The following is a 16918-nucleotide window of genomic DNA, read 5'->3' on the forward strand; positions in this document are numbered from 1 at the left end:
GACGGTGCTGGAGCAAAGCCGAAAGGTCGTCCAGCGCCCGATGCAAAACGGGATACTCGACGCCAATACGATCACACGAATTGGAACCTGGAACGTGCGAACGTTGTACCAGTGTGGGAGACTGGAGCAGCTTCTGCACGAATTCGACAATTACCGGCTTGACATTCTTGGTGTCAGCGAAATGAGGTGGACGGGTAATGGGAAAATGACAAGCGACGGGAAGATCGTCCTGTATTCGGGAGCCAAAGAACATCACGTGCACGGCGTCGGGATGGTCCTGAGCAAAACCGCGGCACAGGCACTCGTTGGATGGAAACCGATCAGTGATCGCATCCTTACCGCCCGATTTCAGTCTCGCCATGCTAAAATTACTGTTATTCAAGTCTACGCGCCGACAAATGAGGCAGATAATGAAGAGAAGGACGCCTTCTACGACCTGCTGCAAGACACAATCGCGGTTGTCCCCAACCATGACATAAAGATCCTCCTTGGCGACATGAATGCGCAACTCAGCAGCGACCGTCAGGGCTGGGAAAACGTGATCGGACCTCATGGATCGGCAGCAGTAACGAGTGATAATGGAGAGCGTCTCCTATCCCTATGCAATCTTAACAACCTTTGCATCGGGAATACATATTTCATTCACAAACGGATTTACAAAAAGACGTGGCGGTCACCAGATGGGGCCACTCACAATGAAATCGACTATGTATGCATCCATCGACGGTGGCGCTCGGCTTTACGTGACGTACGGGTTTTTCGCAGCGCCGACGTCGGATCTGATCACCACTTGCTTGTGACCTCAATCCGACTAAAATTGAAAAGAGTGGCCGGACACAACACCGTTCGGTCATTTGCCTCCGAGAAATTGAAGGACCGCGTGACCGCCAAGCACTTCCACATTGAACTCGCTAACCGATTCCAGATTCTTGACAACTCGGCCAGCATCGAAGAACAATGGGCACAGATCAAGGATGCTGCCATCGAGACGGCAGAGAGAGCAATTGGTCGACGGCGTGGAACGCAGCGAGAACGGTGGATTCAGGACCGGACATGGTCGTTGCTCGATGAAAGACGGGTCAAGAAACGTCAGCGCGATCAAGCAAAGACCGAAGAGGAGCGAAATGAAGCATCGCAGGCGTACCGAGAACTTGACCGCAGGGTCAAGAGGAGTTGCCGAGCAGACAAGAAGGACTGGCTGGACCGGAAGGGCACTGAAGCACAAGTGGCTGCGGACCAGGGTGACAGCAGGACTCTGTTTCGTGTGGTCAGAGACCTCACTCGGGCCCGAAGCGGCTCCACTGGGCCGATAAGGGATACAACCGGCAGGATGCTAGTTAGCAAAGAAGAGCAGGACGCGCGTTGGGTGGAACATTTCAAAAACACCCTAAACCAGCCGGCTCCCGTAGCCACGCACGACTTTACAGTCTTTCCTCCTCCCTATGAGCTGGAAGTGGACATGAGCGACATCATGGATGCTGAGGTCGCTGCAGCGATTCGTCATCTGAAAAACAACAAAGCACCTGGTCTTGACCAAATCTCGGCAGAAATGCTGAAAGCGGGTGGTGATGAAGTTGTACGGGTGCTCACTACGCTGCTCAATGACTGCTGGCACATGGAACGTGTCCCAAATGACTGGAGACAGGGTGTCATCGTCAAATTACCTAAGAAAGGTAATCTCGCAAACTGTAACAATTGGAGAGGCATCACCCTTCTGTCTGTCCCAGGCAAGGTATTTTGTCTCGTCCTCCTCAAACGGATACTGCGAGCAGTCGATCAGGCTCTACGGGACGAACAGGCCGGGTTTAGAAGCGGTCGGTCGTGCACTGAACAAATCTTTGCTCTTCGAAACATCATTGAACAAAGCTCCGAATATCAGAAACCGCTCTTGGTCAACTTTATAGACTTTAAGAAGGCGTTTGACAGCGTCCACCGGAAATCGCTTTGGAACATCGCACGGCTATATGGCATTCCACAGCGGTTTATCACCATTTTCCAGAACTTATATCAGGATTCTAGCTGTTGCATCCGGACGGACACAGGTCATACTGCCTTTTTCACCATCGAGACCGGAGTCAGACAGGGCTGCATTCTTTCACCATTCTTTTTCCTCATGATGATGGACTTCGTCATGCGACGAGCACTAACACAACCAGCGTCTGGAATTCCGTGGACAGGCCAGGGACGCCTGACCGACCTGGAATTCGCCGACGATATTGTGCTATTGGCGCAAAATGGGAAAGTCTTACAGGAGATGACCACTAGCCTGGAGCACGAAGCAGCCAAAGTTGGGTTACGGATCAGCACTGACAAGACCAACGTCATGGCGGTCGGCCGGGTGACGCCGGTGCGGATCACGGTGAGCAACCAGCTGATCGAAGAAGTCAAACAGTTCACCTACCTTGGCAGCATTGTGGCTGCGGATGGTGGGACTAACGCGGATGTCAATCGCAGAATCGGCAGAGCATTTGCAGTCTTCCAACAGCTACAGCCGATTTGGGCTAGGCGAACTATTCACATCCACAGCAAACTTCGCCTGTTTAATAGCATCATCATCCCAACCGCCATCTATGCATCTGAAACTTGGAAGAGCTCGAGGGCAGTCATCCACAAGCTGAATGTGTTTCAGCAACGATGCCTGAGAAGAATACTCGGTGTATCATACCGTGATCGTATTTCAAATGAAGAAATTCTAAGAAGAACAAACTCCCGCAGCCTGGCAGAAATGGTCGTAGAGCGAAGAATGCGCTTTGCAGGACACATTCTACGGATGTCTGACCACCGCCACGCAAAGATCGCGCTGCGCTGGACGCCGCCACGGGGGAAGAGAAGAGTAGGGCGGCCGCATAATACATGGCGACGAACATTCATGGAAGATCTACGAGCGCTCGATGTTAAGTGGGAAGATGTGGAAATTGACGCTGCCGACCGAGCCCGCTGGCGAATGCTTGTTGCCCGATGCGCCTCGCTGCGCGGACGGAACTAACTAACTAACTAATATCTGATTGAACTGGAAAAAAAACTTTGAAAAAATATCTACTTGTTAACTTCATTTGCACAAATGAGATTTGTGGCACCATTAGCCAGCTCCTTTTCTATTCTGTAAACATAGAATATGTTTGGCTTTAACAAAGTATTCAAATATTTTTTATATTCTTTTGCTTTGATTTCCATTTCACCGAACGTACAACTGCAAAATTCAGCTTCATGCCCTCCAAAGTCATTATATAACCCATGGCAAAAATTATGGACGCTCCACACTTAGATGTTCACCTGGCTTTTTGACTTCATAGCAAATAAACAAATCAGAGATATGACACAAAGCATTTTTGTTTAATAGCTGAACATCCTGGCTTTATGAAACATACCTCAAACAAGTTAAATTAAATTATTGTAATTAATTGCATATTTTTTTCCAGATCAAGTAGAGGAAAAATTATGGAATTATATTATTGTGTCACTGCAATTTCAAGTGGCGAAGTGGGAAACTTTCTGGTAAAGTCCATCATACATCTAAGCTCATACACAGATTTCCCTTATCACTTCTCTTACATTTCTTGAGTGGTGGCAGGATGGCACATCCACCTCCAGAGTGCCTGTTATAATGATCTACTGCTGATATTATCAAAGAACATATTTGTATTCAAATAGTTTAATATCTTTTTTATATATATAATGTATGTATGTATGCATATGTGTATGAATATATGTGGGTTTTTTTTTTGTTGTTTTTTTTAACATGTATTCAACAATTGTGTAAATATGTATGTATGTATATGTGTATGTATATATGTGGGTTTTTTTGTTGTTTAGTTTTTTTTTGTTTTTTTTTTAACATGTATTCAATAATTGTGTAAAAATAAATATGCTGACTGGATTTTTTGTTGGGTTAGCTTATTCATGATCAGTACCATCACAGCAAGTAAAAAAGAAAGCGGTGATATTTTTGTATAATATTTTTTGTATAATACAATTATACCATTTTTATAATACAATTATATTATGCATATTATACCAATGAGTTATGAACAAAATGAGCTTGGTAGGCTGCTTGTTGACATAATCAACAAATGAACAGTTTTGCAACTACAGATAAAAGCCAGATATGGATTACACTGTCAACAAAAGATGATTCATGATAATTGTACTGTACACCACCCCCTCTGTAAACATGACTGAAGTCACAAAATAGTGACTAGGTAACATTTGTTGGTTACACAGCATTCATAATGCATCTTGGTCACGGAGGTGACCTTAATATAGGACCTGATTGTGTTCTCTAAATCCTCATTTAACCTGGGAGAAATCTGATTGTGTGTGAGCTCTCCTACTCATAAACTCCTCATCAGTACAGGAAAACAGTTCAATCTTGGCCTGCATTTCCAGCTGTCCACACTCAACAGTACACCGAGGATATAACAGTGAAGGCTGGTTGTGATATTAGATGGGAGGACTAAAAGCCTAATATCTAGCAATAGCTCAACAACATAAGTATTAGGTTGGACCAATGCATTATATCACCATCTACAGCATGATATGAATGATGCAGGGTAAATTATTACATACACACTTAAAGGCAGATAGAAAGCTGCATTCTTGATTACTGTTTTAAGTGTTTCAAGTCTGTAATGGTGTACTGGGTTCTGTTCTGTTTCCTCTGAATACGAAACATGGTAAACAGAAAAGTTGTAACCCTTTCGTTCAAAAAATAAAATGCACCCACCCCCCAATTTTAGGGTTCCATCATCTGCTCTTTTATGTTATTTTTTACTTGATAAAATGTATGCTTAGTCGATCTATTTTTAGTTTCTCCTCCAAAGACTGTGTGTGTGTGTGAGAGAGAATAATGCTTCTGATATACAGTACTGTGCAAAAGTCTTATTCACATGCAAAGACATTGTAAAGCAAAGACGCCTTCAAAAATAATTTAATTAAATGTTTCTACTTAAAAAAATACAATAAAGAGCCGTAAACAGAAATAAATGAAACAAAGTCGATATTTGGAGTGATGACCCTTTTCTTTAAAATTTTTTTATCAATAGTCTCAGGTAGAATTAGTGCAGTTTTATAAGGAAATTAGATGTAAGTTTTATTGCGCATCTTGCAGAACCAGACACGATTCTTCTGGAGACTCTGACTTTCACACTTTATTGAAACTGCTGTTTGGTTTAAGATGAAATGAGTTTGTGCTACATCATGCTATCTTGCATTTAGTTAGCTCATATGAGCTAATTCTTGTTGTGACTTTCTGCACAGTCTACAAACACATAATATAAATATTGGATTGGGAAGCACAGTTTACAGTTTTAGATATTAGTCACAAATCTCCTCATATAAAAACATCGTTGTTTCCAACAAAGTTCAAATCAGGTTTCAAATGAGTGAATTTATCCACTAGGGGGCGATAGCTGTTCAGGGTTTTATCAACATCAAGCGCTTTAAGTAATTTAAAACACATTCGGCTTATTAAAATGTTCCGACCTGTTTACTAAGCGAAATACTCTAAAATTTCGGTGGTATAATATGTATAAAACATCATCTGCCACAAACTGTTATGCTTAGAAATGTTGTCATTTAGTTTGTCTAATGTCATGGCAGCTATGAGATGGAACTGATGCATTTCAACACTGTACAAAATACCCTTTATGTTATTTACCTCAGATGAGTCTGAGTACTAAAGAGTATACAGTACAGAAGTTATGACTAAATTACATGCAACAGGTGTTTATAAAAATTCTCAACAATAAGAGCGTCAGGTATTAGTATAACCACAAGGTGGCGTATTGAGGTCTAATATACACTCAGCTACAAGTATACCTGCAAGGCAGCACTAAACTTAACTGTATGACATGGACAACATCAGTAATATTGCAATAATTGCAGTATTTTACGTAAACAGCTGTTGCATATAACTGAGCATGACTTTTTATTTCTCCTCAGTACAACCATGACCACCATCATCATCACCACCATTACCATCATCACGAGGAGCCATTTTGCTTTGTTTAAACGTCATTATTTGTGGCCGGCGTAACATAAAACTTTTAATATAGTGTATATAATACACCCACGTAACTTAAAGCATTAACTTCTAATGCTGAAAATTCATCTAAGACTTACCAGCTACCAGTTTGCTGACTATGTCAAGCTGTTAAGACTATATTTTCATAGCTGGTTGCCTGAGCTGTTTCCCAGCTTAATTATTTCTGACTAAATTATCCAATAAATGTTTGAAACATCCTAATCGTCTTACTGTTGTGTAACTTTTATGTTATATAACTTTGTAGCAGTGCAGCATTAGTAGATGTACTTCAGAAACTTCCTTCCTACCAGCACTTAACAGCTGGCCAACAGATGGTCCACCAGTCTCATAGACTCTGCCTGTGTTTTGGTAGCTGGTCAGACTAAACTAGATTTTTCAGCAAGACTGTTTTTTTTCCCAAAGCCTCTTAGTTTGTAACTTCTCTGCTAAATCAACAAGGTGAAAATATTGTTTGAATTATGTCTTTTTCGTATTGCTCATCTGTTCGTTGTAGTGTGTTATTGTAGAGTTGGACAGGGAATGTCCCCCCTCCCCTTCCTTCCCTCGAGCCGGGGGTGGGGAGAAAAGTTTCGCGCATGCGCAGTGACTTGTTTTTCTCCAAAACCGTCGCTTAAAGTGAGCAGGGCGACGAAACTCGGCTGTCTTTCATAGCGGACCACCGAACCTGTGTCGAGTCTCGATAACAGCATCCTCTGCTGTTATTCAGCTCTGACACATCAATGACACTAAACAGTGTTCAAACGTGCTTTTTTCATACGAGAATATTTTCATAGACTTTTCTTTGTTGTTGTTTTTTCTACAGAATTTTGTACATCTTTTTTTTTTGTTTCCTTTTCTTGTCACCATGGTGCTAGGAAAAGTGAAGAGCTTCGTTGTAAGCTACGACTGTCACAATGACAGCAATGTCCCCGTTTTCTCCAGCGGGGACTGCGTCTCAGGAAGAGTCCTCATCGAAGTGACCGGAGAAATTCGCGTCAAGTCTCTTAAAATCCACGCCAAGGGGTTCGCAAAAGTGCGTTGGACTGAATCGAGAAATGCTGGATCCAACACTGCCTACACTCAAAATTACACAGAAGAAGTGGAGTATCTAAATCACAAAGACATCCTTATTGGCCATGGAAGAGGTAAGAATACGATCTCAATATGTTATATATTTATATATATATGATATATTGTGTGGATGCAGTGGGATGCTCAGACTTGTTTACAAGTAGAGCGGTTGCAGACTACAACTGTTTAATTGTGCATTTTGCATCATTGGATGATCGCGTTGATTCATAATCAAACGCAAAATACATTTTAAAAACCTTTCCAGATCGAAATTGACCTTGTATTCAGACTGTTGTATCATTCCTCTGCTTTAACCCAACTGTCAGGAGGAAGTAGGTAGAATGAATGGGCGAGCAACCAACACAAGGCTGCTTGTTGGTTAAGTCAGGGTTTTTTCCCTTTTATTAAAGAAAAGTTTCCTAAACACACGGTAAATCTGTTAGAGCAGAAAGCTAATTTGCTATTTTGACCTGAAAACCCGCAAAAACAAGATGTTTAATTGGTGTTTTATCACAATTTCGCCTTTAGTTTCCACCCATTGTTAAAAGCGGTTCAATCCTGTTCTGATGCAGTATCTGCTCGCGCTCGCTCCTGATAGGCTCAGGCAAAACGTGTTTTCGATGACATCACGCTTCTGCAGAAAGTGTTACATAGCTGCAACTTTTTTTTATATATATATATATATATATGCATTTTCCGTGTTTTTATCCGTCTTTGACCAAATGCATAGGAGATATGCTAATATTTCTCATGCAAGCGTTGACATTGCGGCTATTATTATTATTATTATTATTATTATTTAAACGAAATGTTTATGTTCAAGTGCACTGTGTACTAAACTGCTGCAGCCTTGCAAATATGTTGCAAACATACAAGCTTTGGGACAATCGCACGCGATGGATATTGTAGCCTAAACCTATGGCCATGTCACAGCAGTCTGAAGACCCGATATCTGTATTCATGTCATTCTTTATATGGATGTAGACCAGCGCATGTAGAGGGGTTTTTTCCCTTCTTCTTCCAGTGTTAATGGGATACTGGGGCGAATAAATGTGAACTTGCATGTTTAATTTCTGTACACAGTAGCTTTCATTTTGTAATTGCTTTACCTTTTTATATATACTGTCAATGATTTTGTTTTTTTCTGTCTTGAACATTTCTTCTGTAATCTTGTTATTTGTGTATTTCAATCAATGCACCGATTGTATCGTTTGTAACGTTGAAATACTAACAATAAAAGTGAAGTTTAGAAATATGGTCGGTATTCTGTCTCGTCATTGGCGCTGCCTGTCTCGTTCTGTTTATTCTTGAGTGTAAATTAAACTGGGGGAACATTTGGTGAGTGCAGGGCGCAGTGAATAAAGCTAAACAAGTCTGAGCTGCAGCTCTTGGTGAACGCTGCACGGCTGTAAATGCGTAATGCGCGAGGCGGCGCGCGCTGAGGCAGCCAGCTCCGGTTTAGGCCGGTCTTCTCTTGTTCGGCTCTGCTTTTGATTGACAGCTGTGCGCGTGCACGCGGCTTCGGCTGAGCTGGCGGAGAGGAAGTGTGTGTTTAACCCAAAATCTAAAACTAGATTGTTTCTTTTAACTTAAGGTTTTTTTTTTTTTTAAATCGAATATATTATGTACTTCAACAAGATTTATTTTTAATTCTGTATTGTGGATGTCCGCTGCCCTTTATGAGTGTCTCCCATGTTAAATCAAATAAAACACACACACACACAATTATTATTTATAATTACACCCCAAGAGCAAAATATGTGTGATGTATTTTATTAAGGTACAAAGTGTCCATATAAATGATCTAATTAAAGATGTTTTTAAATTTTATGACCCTTCTGTTGTCTTTTGAATGTCATCATTGTTGTAACTCAAGACAATTAAATGAGATCAAGCTCTTTCTCCTGTTGTTGTTGTTATATAGTACTGTCTCAGGTAAGGTATACATGTATTTGGAATATTGTTCTCTTCTCTTTCAGATGATGATAACTCTGAGGAAGGTCTCACCACAATTCATTCAGGAAGACACGAGTATGCATTTAGCTTTGAGCTTCCGCAAATGTGAGTGCGTTCTTAACATTTCCCAGCTTAACATGAAAGTGAAACCATTTAAAAGATTTTACAAACACGTAGGCTTTTCTTTTTAATGTCCTTCATGAGAGATTGATAAGATGTCTGATCATGTAATAGCTTTCAGTTTGTTCATGCCACCTTTCTGTTCTCTGTGTGCAGACCTTTGGCTACCTCTTTCGAAGGGAAGCATGGCAGCGTGCGCTACTGGGTCAAAGCAGAGCTGCACAGACCATGGCTTCTGCCCATGAAGACCAAGAAAGAGTTCACCGTTTTCGAACACATTGACATCAACACTCCCCTCCTGCTGGTAAGTGGTATCTGCCTCACATCACAGGATACCTCTGTTACGCTCTGCGTTTTGTTAGCACGTCTCTATTCTTACTTTATCTTCTTTTGATGATTTGGGTTTCTTCTACAGTACCAGGGCTTTCAAATTGGTCCTCAGGGCCTCCCAGGCCACATATTTGTTCTTTCCCAGCTCAAAACACACCGTTCCAAGTACTTTGTGTTCTCGATACCTTGTTTTTGGTGTGTTTAGAGCTTTGGATGTTGCAAGAGAGAGAATTTGTGGACTGACTGGGAGTCCTTGAGGACCACGGTATCAACCACTGCTCAACAGGGTATATTTGAAGTATTCTAAAGCTAACAAGTCTCAGGACACTAACATTGTCTTGTTCTTGTTTTTCCTCTGCTTTTTTCAGTCTCCACAGGCAGGCACGAAAGACAAGACACTATGCTGCTGGTTCTGCACCTCAGGTCCAATCTCCCTAAGTGCCAAAATTGAAAGGAAGGGTTACACCCCAGGTAACATAATGTTCCCAAGCATGATTTGTATCTCGTTATTCATAAAGCTCTTGGCATTATTGTAGTTTATTGTCAGAATAGTCATGTCAACTCAGTCCTGTGTTGCTGTTTGCAGGAGAATCGATTCAGATCTTCGCAGAGATTGAGAACTGCTCCTCGCGCATGGTCGTGCCAAAGGCTGCCATCTACCAAACTCAGACCTTTTATGCCAAAGGGAAGATGAAGGAGATCAAGCAGCTGGTGGCCAACATCCGCGGGGAGTCACTGTCTTCTGGCAAGACAGAGACATGGAACGGGAAGTTGCTGAAGATCCCTCCCGTGTCACCGTCCATCCTGGACTGCAGCATCATTCGAGTGGAGTATTCACTCATGGTGAGTTAGGAGCCTTCATCACTTACTCACAGGCTTTACAGTTTGTAGGTAAAGCCTTATTGTGATCAGTTTGATGAAGCACACATTTCCAAAACTTAACACGCGTAAGACATTTTTACACAGCAAGCCTATAATACACTGAGCTTAACTTCTTGCTTCTCTGCTTGATCTTTGAATAATTAGCTACACCTAAGACTTATATCTGTGCTTTAAAAAATGTTTTCCATAAAACACTGCATTCCCTAAAACCATGGCTTGAAAGCAGTTTACATTTGTTCGAATATTTTTAAGGCAAGTGTTCAATGAAAGCTAATCGCACTTAGACTTCCATCAACCACTGAGCTCAAAATTTCAGGCTACTGCATGCTAATGACCTCATAACCCTGTGAAACAGTTGCATCCTGTTCTTGCATAATCACACAACGTCATAAAACTGACCTTTCTATCAGGATTATTACATCAGACATCTGAAGGTATATGTGACTGACCCGTTGCCACTGCTTGTTTCCTCTAGGTCTATGTGGACATTCCAGGATCTATGAACTTGTCCCTCACCCTGCCTCTGGTGATCGGCACTATCCCCCTGCACCCTTTTGGCAGCCGCACATCCTCTGTCAGCAGCCAGTGTAGCATGACCATGAACTGGCTAGGCATGAGTCTCCCAGAGAGACCTGAAGGTGAGTACTGGGGTTACACGTCGTACAACGTTATACTCCTTTTATATTTGTACTTATTTTGCTCATATATAGATGTAGATAGGCTGTGGGATTATGCATTGCCCTATACATGTGGCGCAATAAATATTCAAAGATTTGTTATACATAACCACTAACAATTAACACAACCAGACAAGGAGGTGGGAAGGTAATGGTTAACAGAAATGGTACACAAATAGAACATGGTTTTCTGTTCATCTGTTTATAGCACCCCCAGCTTATGCAGAGGTGGTCACAGAGGAACAGAGACAAAGCTGCTTGGAAGTGTCCTCGGGCCGTGAAGACCTCGATGGCCCACTGTTTGCCTACATCCAAGAATTCCGCTTCCAGCCTCCTCCTCCATATTCTGAGGTAAATACTACCAATAAATTACAAATTGTGACTAGATTTGTAGATGATAGACTTGAGCACTAACTGCTGAGAACTAAATGTGTCATTAAAGGCTATAAGCTGAACAGCTTAAAGAAACACATAGAGATATGTTCACATCATTTTGAAATGACAGTATTTATGAGCTTCCAACTTGTAAGAACTGTTTAGAGACTACTTGGAACCTATAATTACCAGGAAGGAGCTCTGAATTTCCTGAAAGCTCTGACTTGACACTGTGTGAAGTCATGTTATAAACAAACACGACCAAAAAAATAAAAATACTGTGTCTTCCACAGTTTAAGGCAGCGAGGAGTGTAATGTTCTAGTTTAATTCCTATGATACTTGTGAGTTTCTAGTATGGGATACTTAATAAATAAGGTGTTGTGTGTTTCCACCTGAGTCCAAGGAGAGGAACAGCTTTGAGTAGTATTCCTGAGCAGTCATCTCATAATTATTGTAATTACAACACGATGTCAACCCACTGTAACAGTGTGTTAGTCAATTTTAGGGTGACTCCATGGTGTCTGATTTTCATATTTACCTTTCTGACATTTATGTCCTAACTTTAGCTGTGTTGCTCTATCCTCTCCCTCTAGATTGATCCAAATCCAGATCAAACCAGACAGCCAGAGGAGCAGAGGCCTGAAACATGTCCATCACGCTGAAAAGCTCATAGCACCAGCTCAGAGCAGTCATGCCCTTCAAACTTTCGACTTTCAGTTTTTTTCCCGGAGACAACGAGTGCACTTGCGCCGCCGTCGATGCCGAGAGAAAACGAACACGCAGGAAGAAGGACAGTAAAGTGCAGGAAGTTGCTGCCGTGTCAGTTCATTCCTGCCACAGGGAAGTGTGACCACTTTGCTCATCTGTGTTGATCCCTGTGGACAGATGCACCTGGTTGGACTGTGATGCCAGGTTTTAATCAGCCTAGTTTCTGTTGTCCTCATGCTTCTTTCTGTAACCATGGCACAAAGTAAGGTTCTGTAGCACAGAGCTACCTGGAGACAGCCAAATATGCAGAGGATACACTATAGCCACCACCTGCAGTACAAAGGAGAGAAGACTAGAATCTCTTACTTCTGTTGTGGATTTTTGCACATCTTATATTTAGCTTGAGTTATAAGGCTCAGTTTGAAAATCACTAATTGTTTCGTTTTTCCACTGTCTTGGTCTAATATGACTAAATGATCGCAGGCTTGTTTCGCTTCATCCGTGCAGCTTGCCGAGAATAGATTCAGAGACAAAAATCCGACTGAGATTCAGAGACTCAATTCCTGCTCTGATCTAGTTTCAGCTGTTCTTAGGTGGTTTTGTTTTTCCTTAATTGCGTTCCCTCTTAAGGACATGCAGATGACAAACTGTGCTTAGTGACATACACCACCTGAAAGGCTCTTCAGACTTGGCATTGTTGCCTGTATGGTTTGTAATAGCAGTGTGACTTTTTTCTGTTTTCTCCTCCTGTTCACATGGACACCATGTACAAGTTCTAAACATAGTATGCCTTCAAGCCAATCTCCGTTTCTTTTGGGGATTATGCTCCTAGCGCATGTTTTGTGGTAGAGAACAGAAGACCATTTGCCACTTGCATGTGTAGGCAGGGCGGAGAGATAAAACAGGGTGGAACCCAGCAGTTTGCCTGCAAACGGCCTGAACAGTTCGTTGCCTTTCTATTTGTAGTGTAACGCAGTGCAGTCTTCTATATAATACTGCCTAAAAAAGCACTCAGTCTCAGGAGAACTTCTCACTTGCCAAAAGGTTGGAAACAAACAAACAAAACAAAACAAAACAAAACAAAACAAAAAAAAATATATATATATATATATTGAAAAAGACATGTTTCATGTTTCAATTGCACTGTTTGAAAGCAAAAAAAAAAAAAAAGGATGTAGGTGAGACAAAAAAAGTAGATTAGATTAACAGAAGAACAGAGAAGACAATGCACAAGGCAGCTTTCTAAGACGAAAGACATTCCCTTTTTGTCCTGTTTTACTTTGAGACTTCTTTTGTCCTAGCATTCCTCCAGGCCAGTGATTGCAGATATGATTCGGAGCAAAACGTGAGAGAACAATGACTGAGATTCTGAAAGGACCCATGAAGAAATTTGATACAGCCAAACTGTGGCTTGAACTATGTTGAAATGAGGCATACATTAGTTTTCAGGACTCATTCAACAACTACGTTAACGCTCTGCTTCCGTGCAGTAATAATGTAGCACCTGTGGGGTTTTGTGTGTTTTTTTTGTTTGTTTGTTTGTTTTTTTTACTATATATATATATATATATATATATATATATATATATATATATATATATATATATATAAATGAAATGTAAAGATTACTCATATCTCACAGAGGTCTGGAGGAAGTTTGGTATTCAGTCATTTCCCAGTGAAAATGGTTTAAGTGGTGTTTGATACATCGCTTAAATTCATAACTTTTGAAAGGACACTATGGATGTTCATAGTCAAGTAGCTGATGTGTGCGTGTATGTGACATTTGTGGTTTCTCTAAGGGGTGTGTAGAACTCAGTAAGTTTTGGATTTCTGCTTCAAACATACACAGACTCATTAAAGTGGTCTTATCATGGTGGCCTTGAAGAACTGACCTGGTTCATCACTCACATTTATTACAACTCAAAACCTTCTGACTGTCTCTGTGTCGTCTGAAGCGTGTTTATGTTTAAAAGGACAAAAAGGGAAAAACCAAATAGTCCTTCAAAGCGAGCACTGATCCCCAGACATGCCACTCTGATTTGCTATGGCTTAAATCATGTTTTGTGATGACTAGCTTTGATTACCATTACGGGCATTTAAGGCTTGCTTCCTGGTCAGACGATCTGGAGCGGTTCTGTTTCTCTCACATGGATTTATTTTGGGAACAATAGTTGTGGTCTAGCACACCTTCAGAGAATTGGGTTGCTAGTGGACAGTTCATTTTTGTATATGGTAATCCACACATGGCAAAATCACCACTGGCAAGTGATTTTAGGCAAAAACAATAAGCTTAAAAAAAAAAAAGAAAGAAAACTTAATGATTTTTTCCTTTCATGGTTGGTCTGTTATTGTGCTTGGCCTTCCATGTAGTCCAGTGTTAAAGCTAAACTCTTTTTTTTTTATTTCTCTCTCTGAGGAATGAATGAAGTAGAAATTGTTGTTGGATTTGTTTTTTTAGAACCAAAGTGCAATATCTTTTTTTCTCTCCAACCCCCAACCCCACCCCGACAATGGTATAACTTTTTTTGTGTTTTATTCCGTGATAATCAACACTACATAACCGACAAATTTCTGTTCAGAATGGTTTTGAACTTGTCTTCGTTCTTCCTTGGAGCTGAATAAATTTTTTCCAACCAATAAAACATTAGTGATGTTTCATTTGTACTTGTTTGTAAAATGTTTATATTGTCTTTAACTTCCTTTCATGACTAATGAGGGATATGTTCCTATTTCCCACACTATCAACATTTCTCATCTACTCTTTCAGGAATTCACATACAGAAGTGCTAATTATGGTTAAATTAACCTCTGAACAGACACTTACACTCAGTCTTCCCACTCTCATGTTCTTAATATTAAACTTTATTGATTCCCATATAGTTATAGAAAACTAACATACTAGGTAGGTTAATGGATAAGTCTTATTAGGCTTGTTATATTAGCACTAAAAATCTTTGAGATGTAATTAACAATGTGTAATAGTAATAGTAGTAGTAGTAGTAGTAGTAGTAATAATAATAATAATAATAATAATAATAATAATAATAATAATAATAATTGTGTAGAAATATCTAATAGCCCCTGAAATGCAGTTCTCCATGCTGGCTTTTTTTGCTGAAAACTAGTGCAGTAGTGCTCCTAGAGGCGAACCAGAGAATTGCAGTAATTTCCAGTCAACGCTTGGAAATGTTCCAGAGAGAAACAAATCAAATGACATGTTTATTTGCACACTGTCCAAGTTACTCTAGGCAGTGAGAAAGAAAATATAGACATTCATTTGCTAAATGCGCTTTCTGCAGTGGCTCTTCATTGACTTTGAATGCAACTATATTAAAAACGGTTGACATGCAGAATAACCTTTGCCTGCTTGCTTGTTTCAGAGAAAATATAACATATCTGCAGTATTCACTAAAACAGCATTTTAGTTTTCACTTGGGCTAAACACAAAACTAAGACTGCATTGAAAAGTCGGACACAAAGACGGCAGGACCAGGACCGTTTATAGGTGTTCACCCCATGACCTCATCTCATCAGGGACACTTTGTTCACAGTTCGAGAGTAGCCTTAGGAAAGGTTGTAAATGCTTGGCAGTAAGGGCCTGACAAAAGTGGATATACAGCCTCGAAGACACTATTGTCCTGTCTAATATCCATAGAACAGCTGTAATTTATATTCAGGGAGATATAAGGTGGTATAAAATCAGGAGAGAAAAAAAACGCTCATTTGCTACCCTAGCACCACAAAGCTCTGCCTTCTAGCTTTTATTTCAGTTAATTAAATGAATTAATTCTACTAAATAAATTTTTTTAAAACGTCTTTAGAAAATTTCATTTTCACATAGTTTTGTTTTCTTACACATTGAATGGCACACTGATTAATACCATGTTTAAAAAAATCCATCAAATTACGTCATGGTTGGCAATCAATGATTGGACTGAGGAAAGCATGGACTGGCACGCGAAGGGCTGAAAGAAGAAAGAGGTCCTGAGAGGTTCATTTAAAGCCAGAGATACAGCTACACAACAAATCTGTGCTGAGCTTAGCAGGGCCCCTGGTTGCATCTCCAAAGCAAGTACACAAACAGCCTGAATGGTAATTGAAAAAGACAGAGCTATGATGCTATGGTGTATTCACCAACATCTTGTTTTATTCGAAAGGCAGCCTAAAGGCCGATTCTCACTAATTTAGCATAAGGTAATACTTTACTGACTGGGTGAAAGTGTAATCTTGGCCATTTTTTTGTTAGAAAACCTTCATCTTTATACATCTAAAAGACATCTCCATAGGTAATTTGTGAGGGGGGACCTTACCTTATACTTCCCAAGCTTTTGACATGGTTTGGAACAAATTTGGTAAGGTTGCACTAAACATTCTGTCCTTAGAGTTGAGACAAAAGTGTGAAACTTTCGTTAGACATTGTCTCTCAAACTGTATGCAGAACATGGGCTGGTCAGCAACTCATCAACAAAGTAACCATCCAAGTATACAATGGTATTGTTAAATCTGCATTCTGCCAGGCTTAGGTCCAGTTCAGCTCTGATGAGTTATTGTCCTAGCACGTTGCACTCTTCTTGTGGCCACCTCTGTCACTGACTCATACAGGTCAGGGCCTTTGTGGTAATCTGACCTCGTGCTAGTGGCATAAAGGAGGTTGGGATTAGTGGGTAGTGCCGGCTGCTGATCAGCCCCTGTTTATGCCACACAGGTCTCAAACCTTTCCTGGCTAATCCTAGAGCCGACCATAATCACAGATATGGCTACAGGATAGTAAAG

General features: G+C 40.7%; 1 protein-coding gene across 1 annotated transcript; it reads left to right on the plus strand.

Annotated features, from left to right (window-relative positions):
* Positions 1-6657: 6657 nt before the first annotated feature.
* arrdc3a (arrestin domain containing 3a) lies at positions 6658-14809 on the plus strand. The gene is made up of 8 exons (XM_053654143.1): positions 6658-7167; positions 9073-9154; positions 9326-9473; positions 9868-9970; positions 10086-10342; positions 10857-11019; positions 11267-11409; positions 12028-14809. Exons 1-8 carry the CDS (start codon positions 6888-6890, stop codon positions 12094-12096), a joined length of 1245 nt encoding a protein of 414 aa, XP_053510118.1. The 5' UTR covers positions 6658-6887; the 3' UTR covers positions 12097-14809.
* The last annotated feature ends 2109 nt before the right edge of the window (positions 14810-16918 follow it).

This window comes from Ictalurus furcatus, chromosome 22 (genome assembly GCF_023375685.1).
Source record: "Ictalurus furcatus strain D&B chromosome 22, Billie_1.0, whole genome shotgun sequence".
NCBI classification, from domain to species: domain Eukaryota; kingdom Metazoa; phylum Chordata; class Actinopteri; order Siluriformes; family Ictaluridae; genus Ictalurus; species Ictalurus furcatus.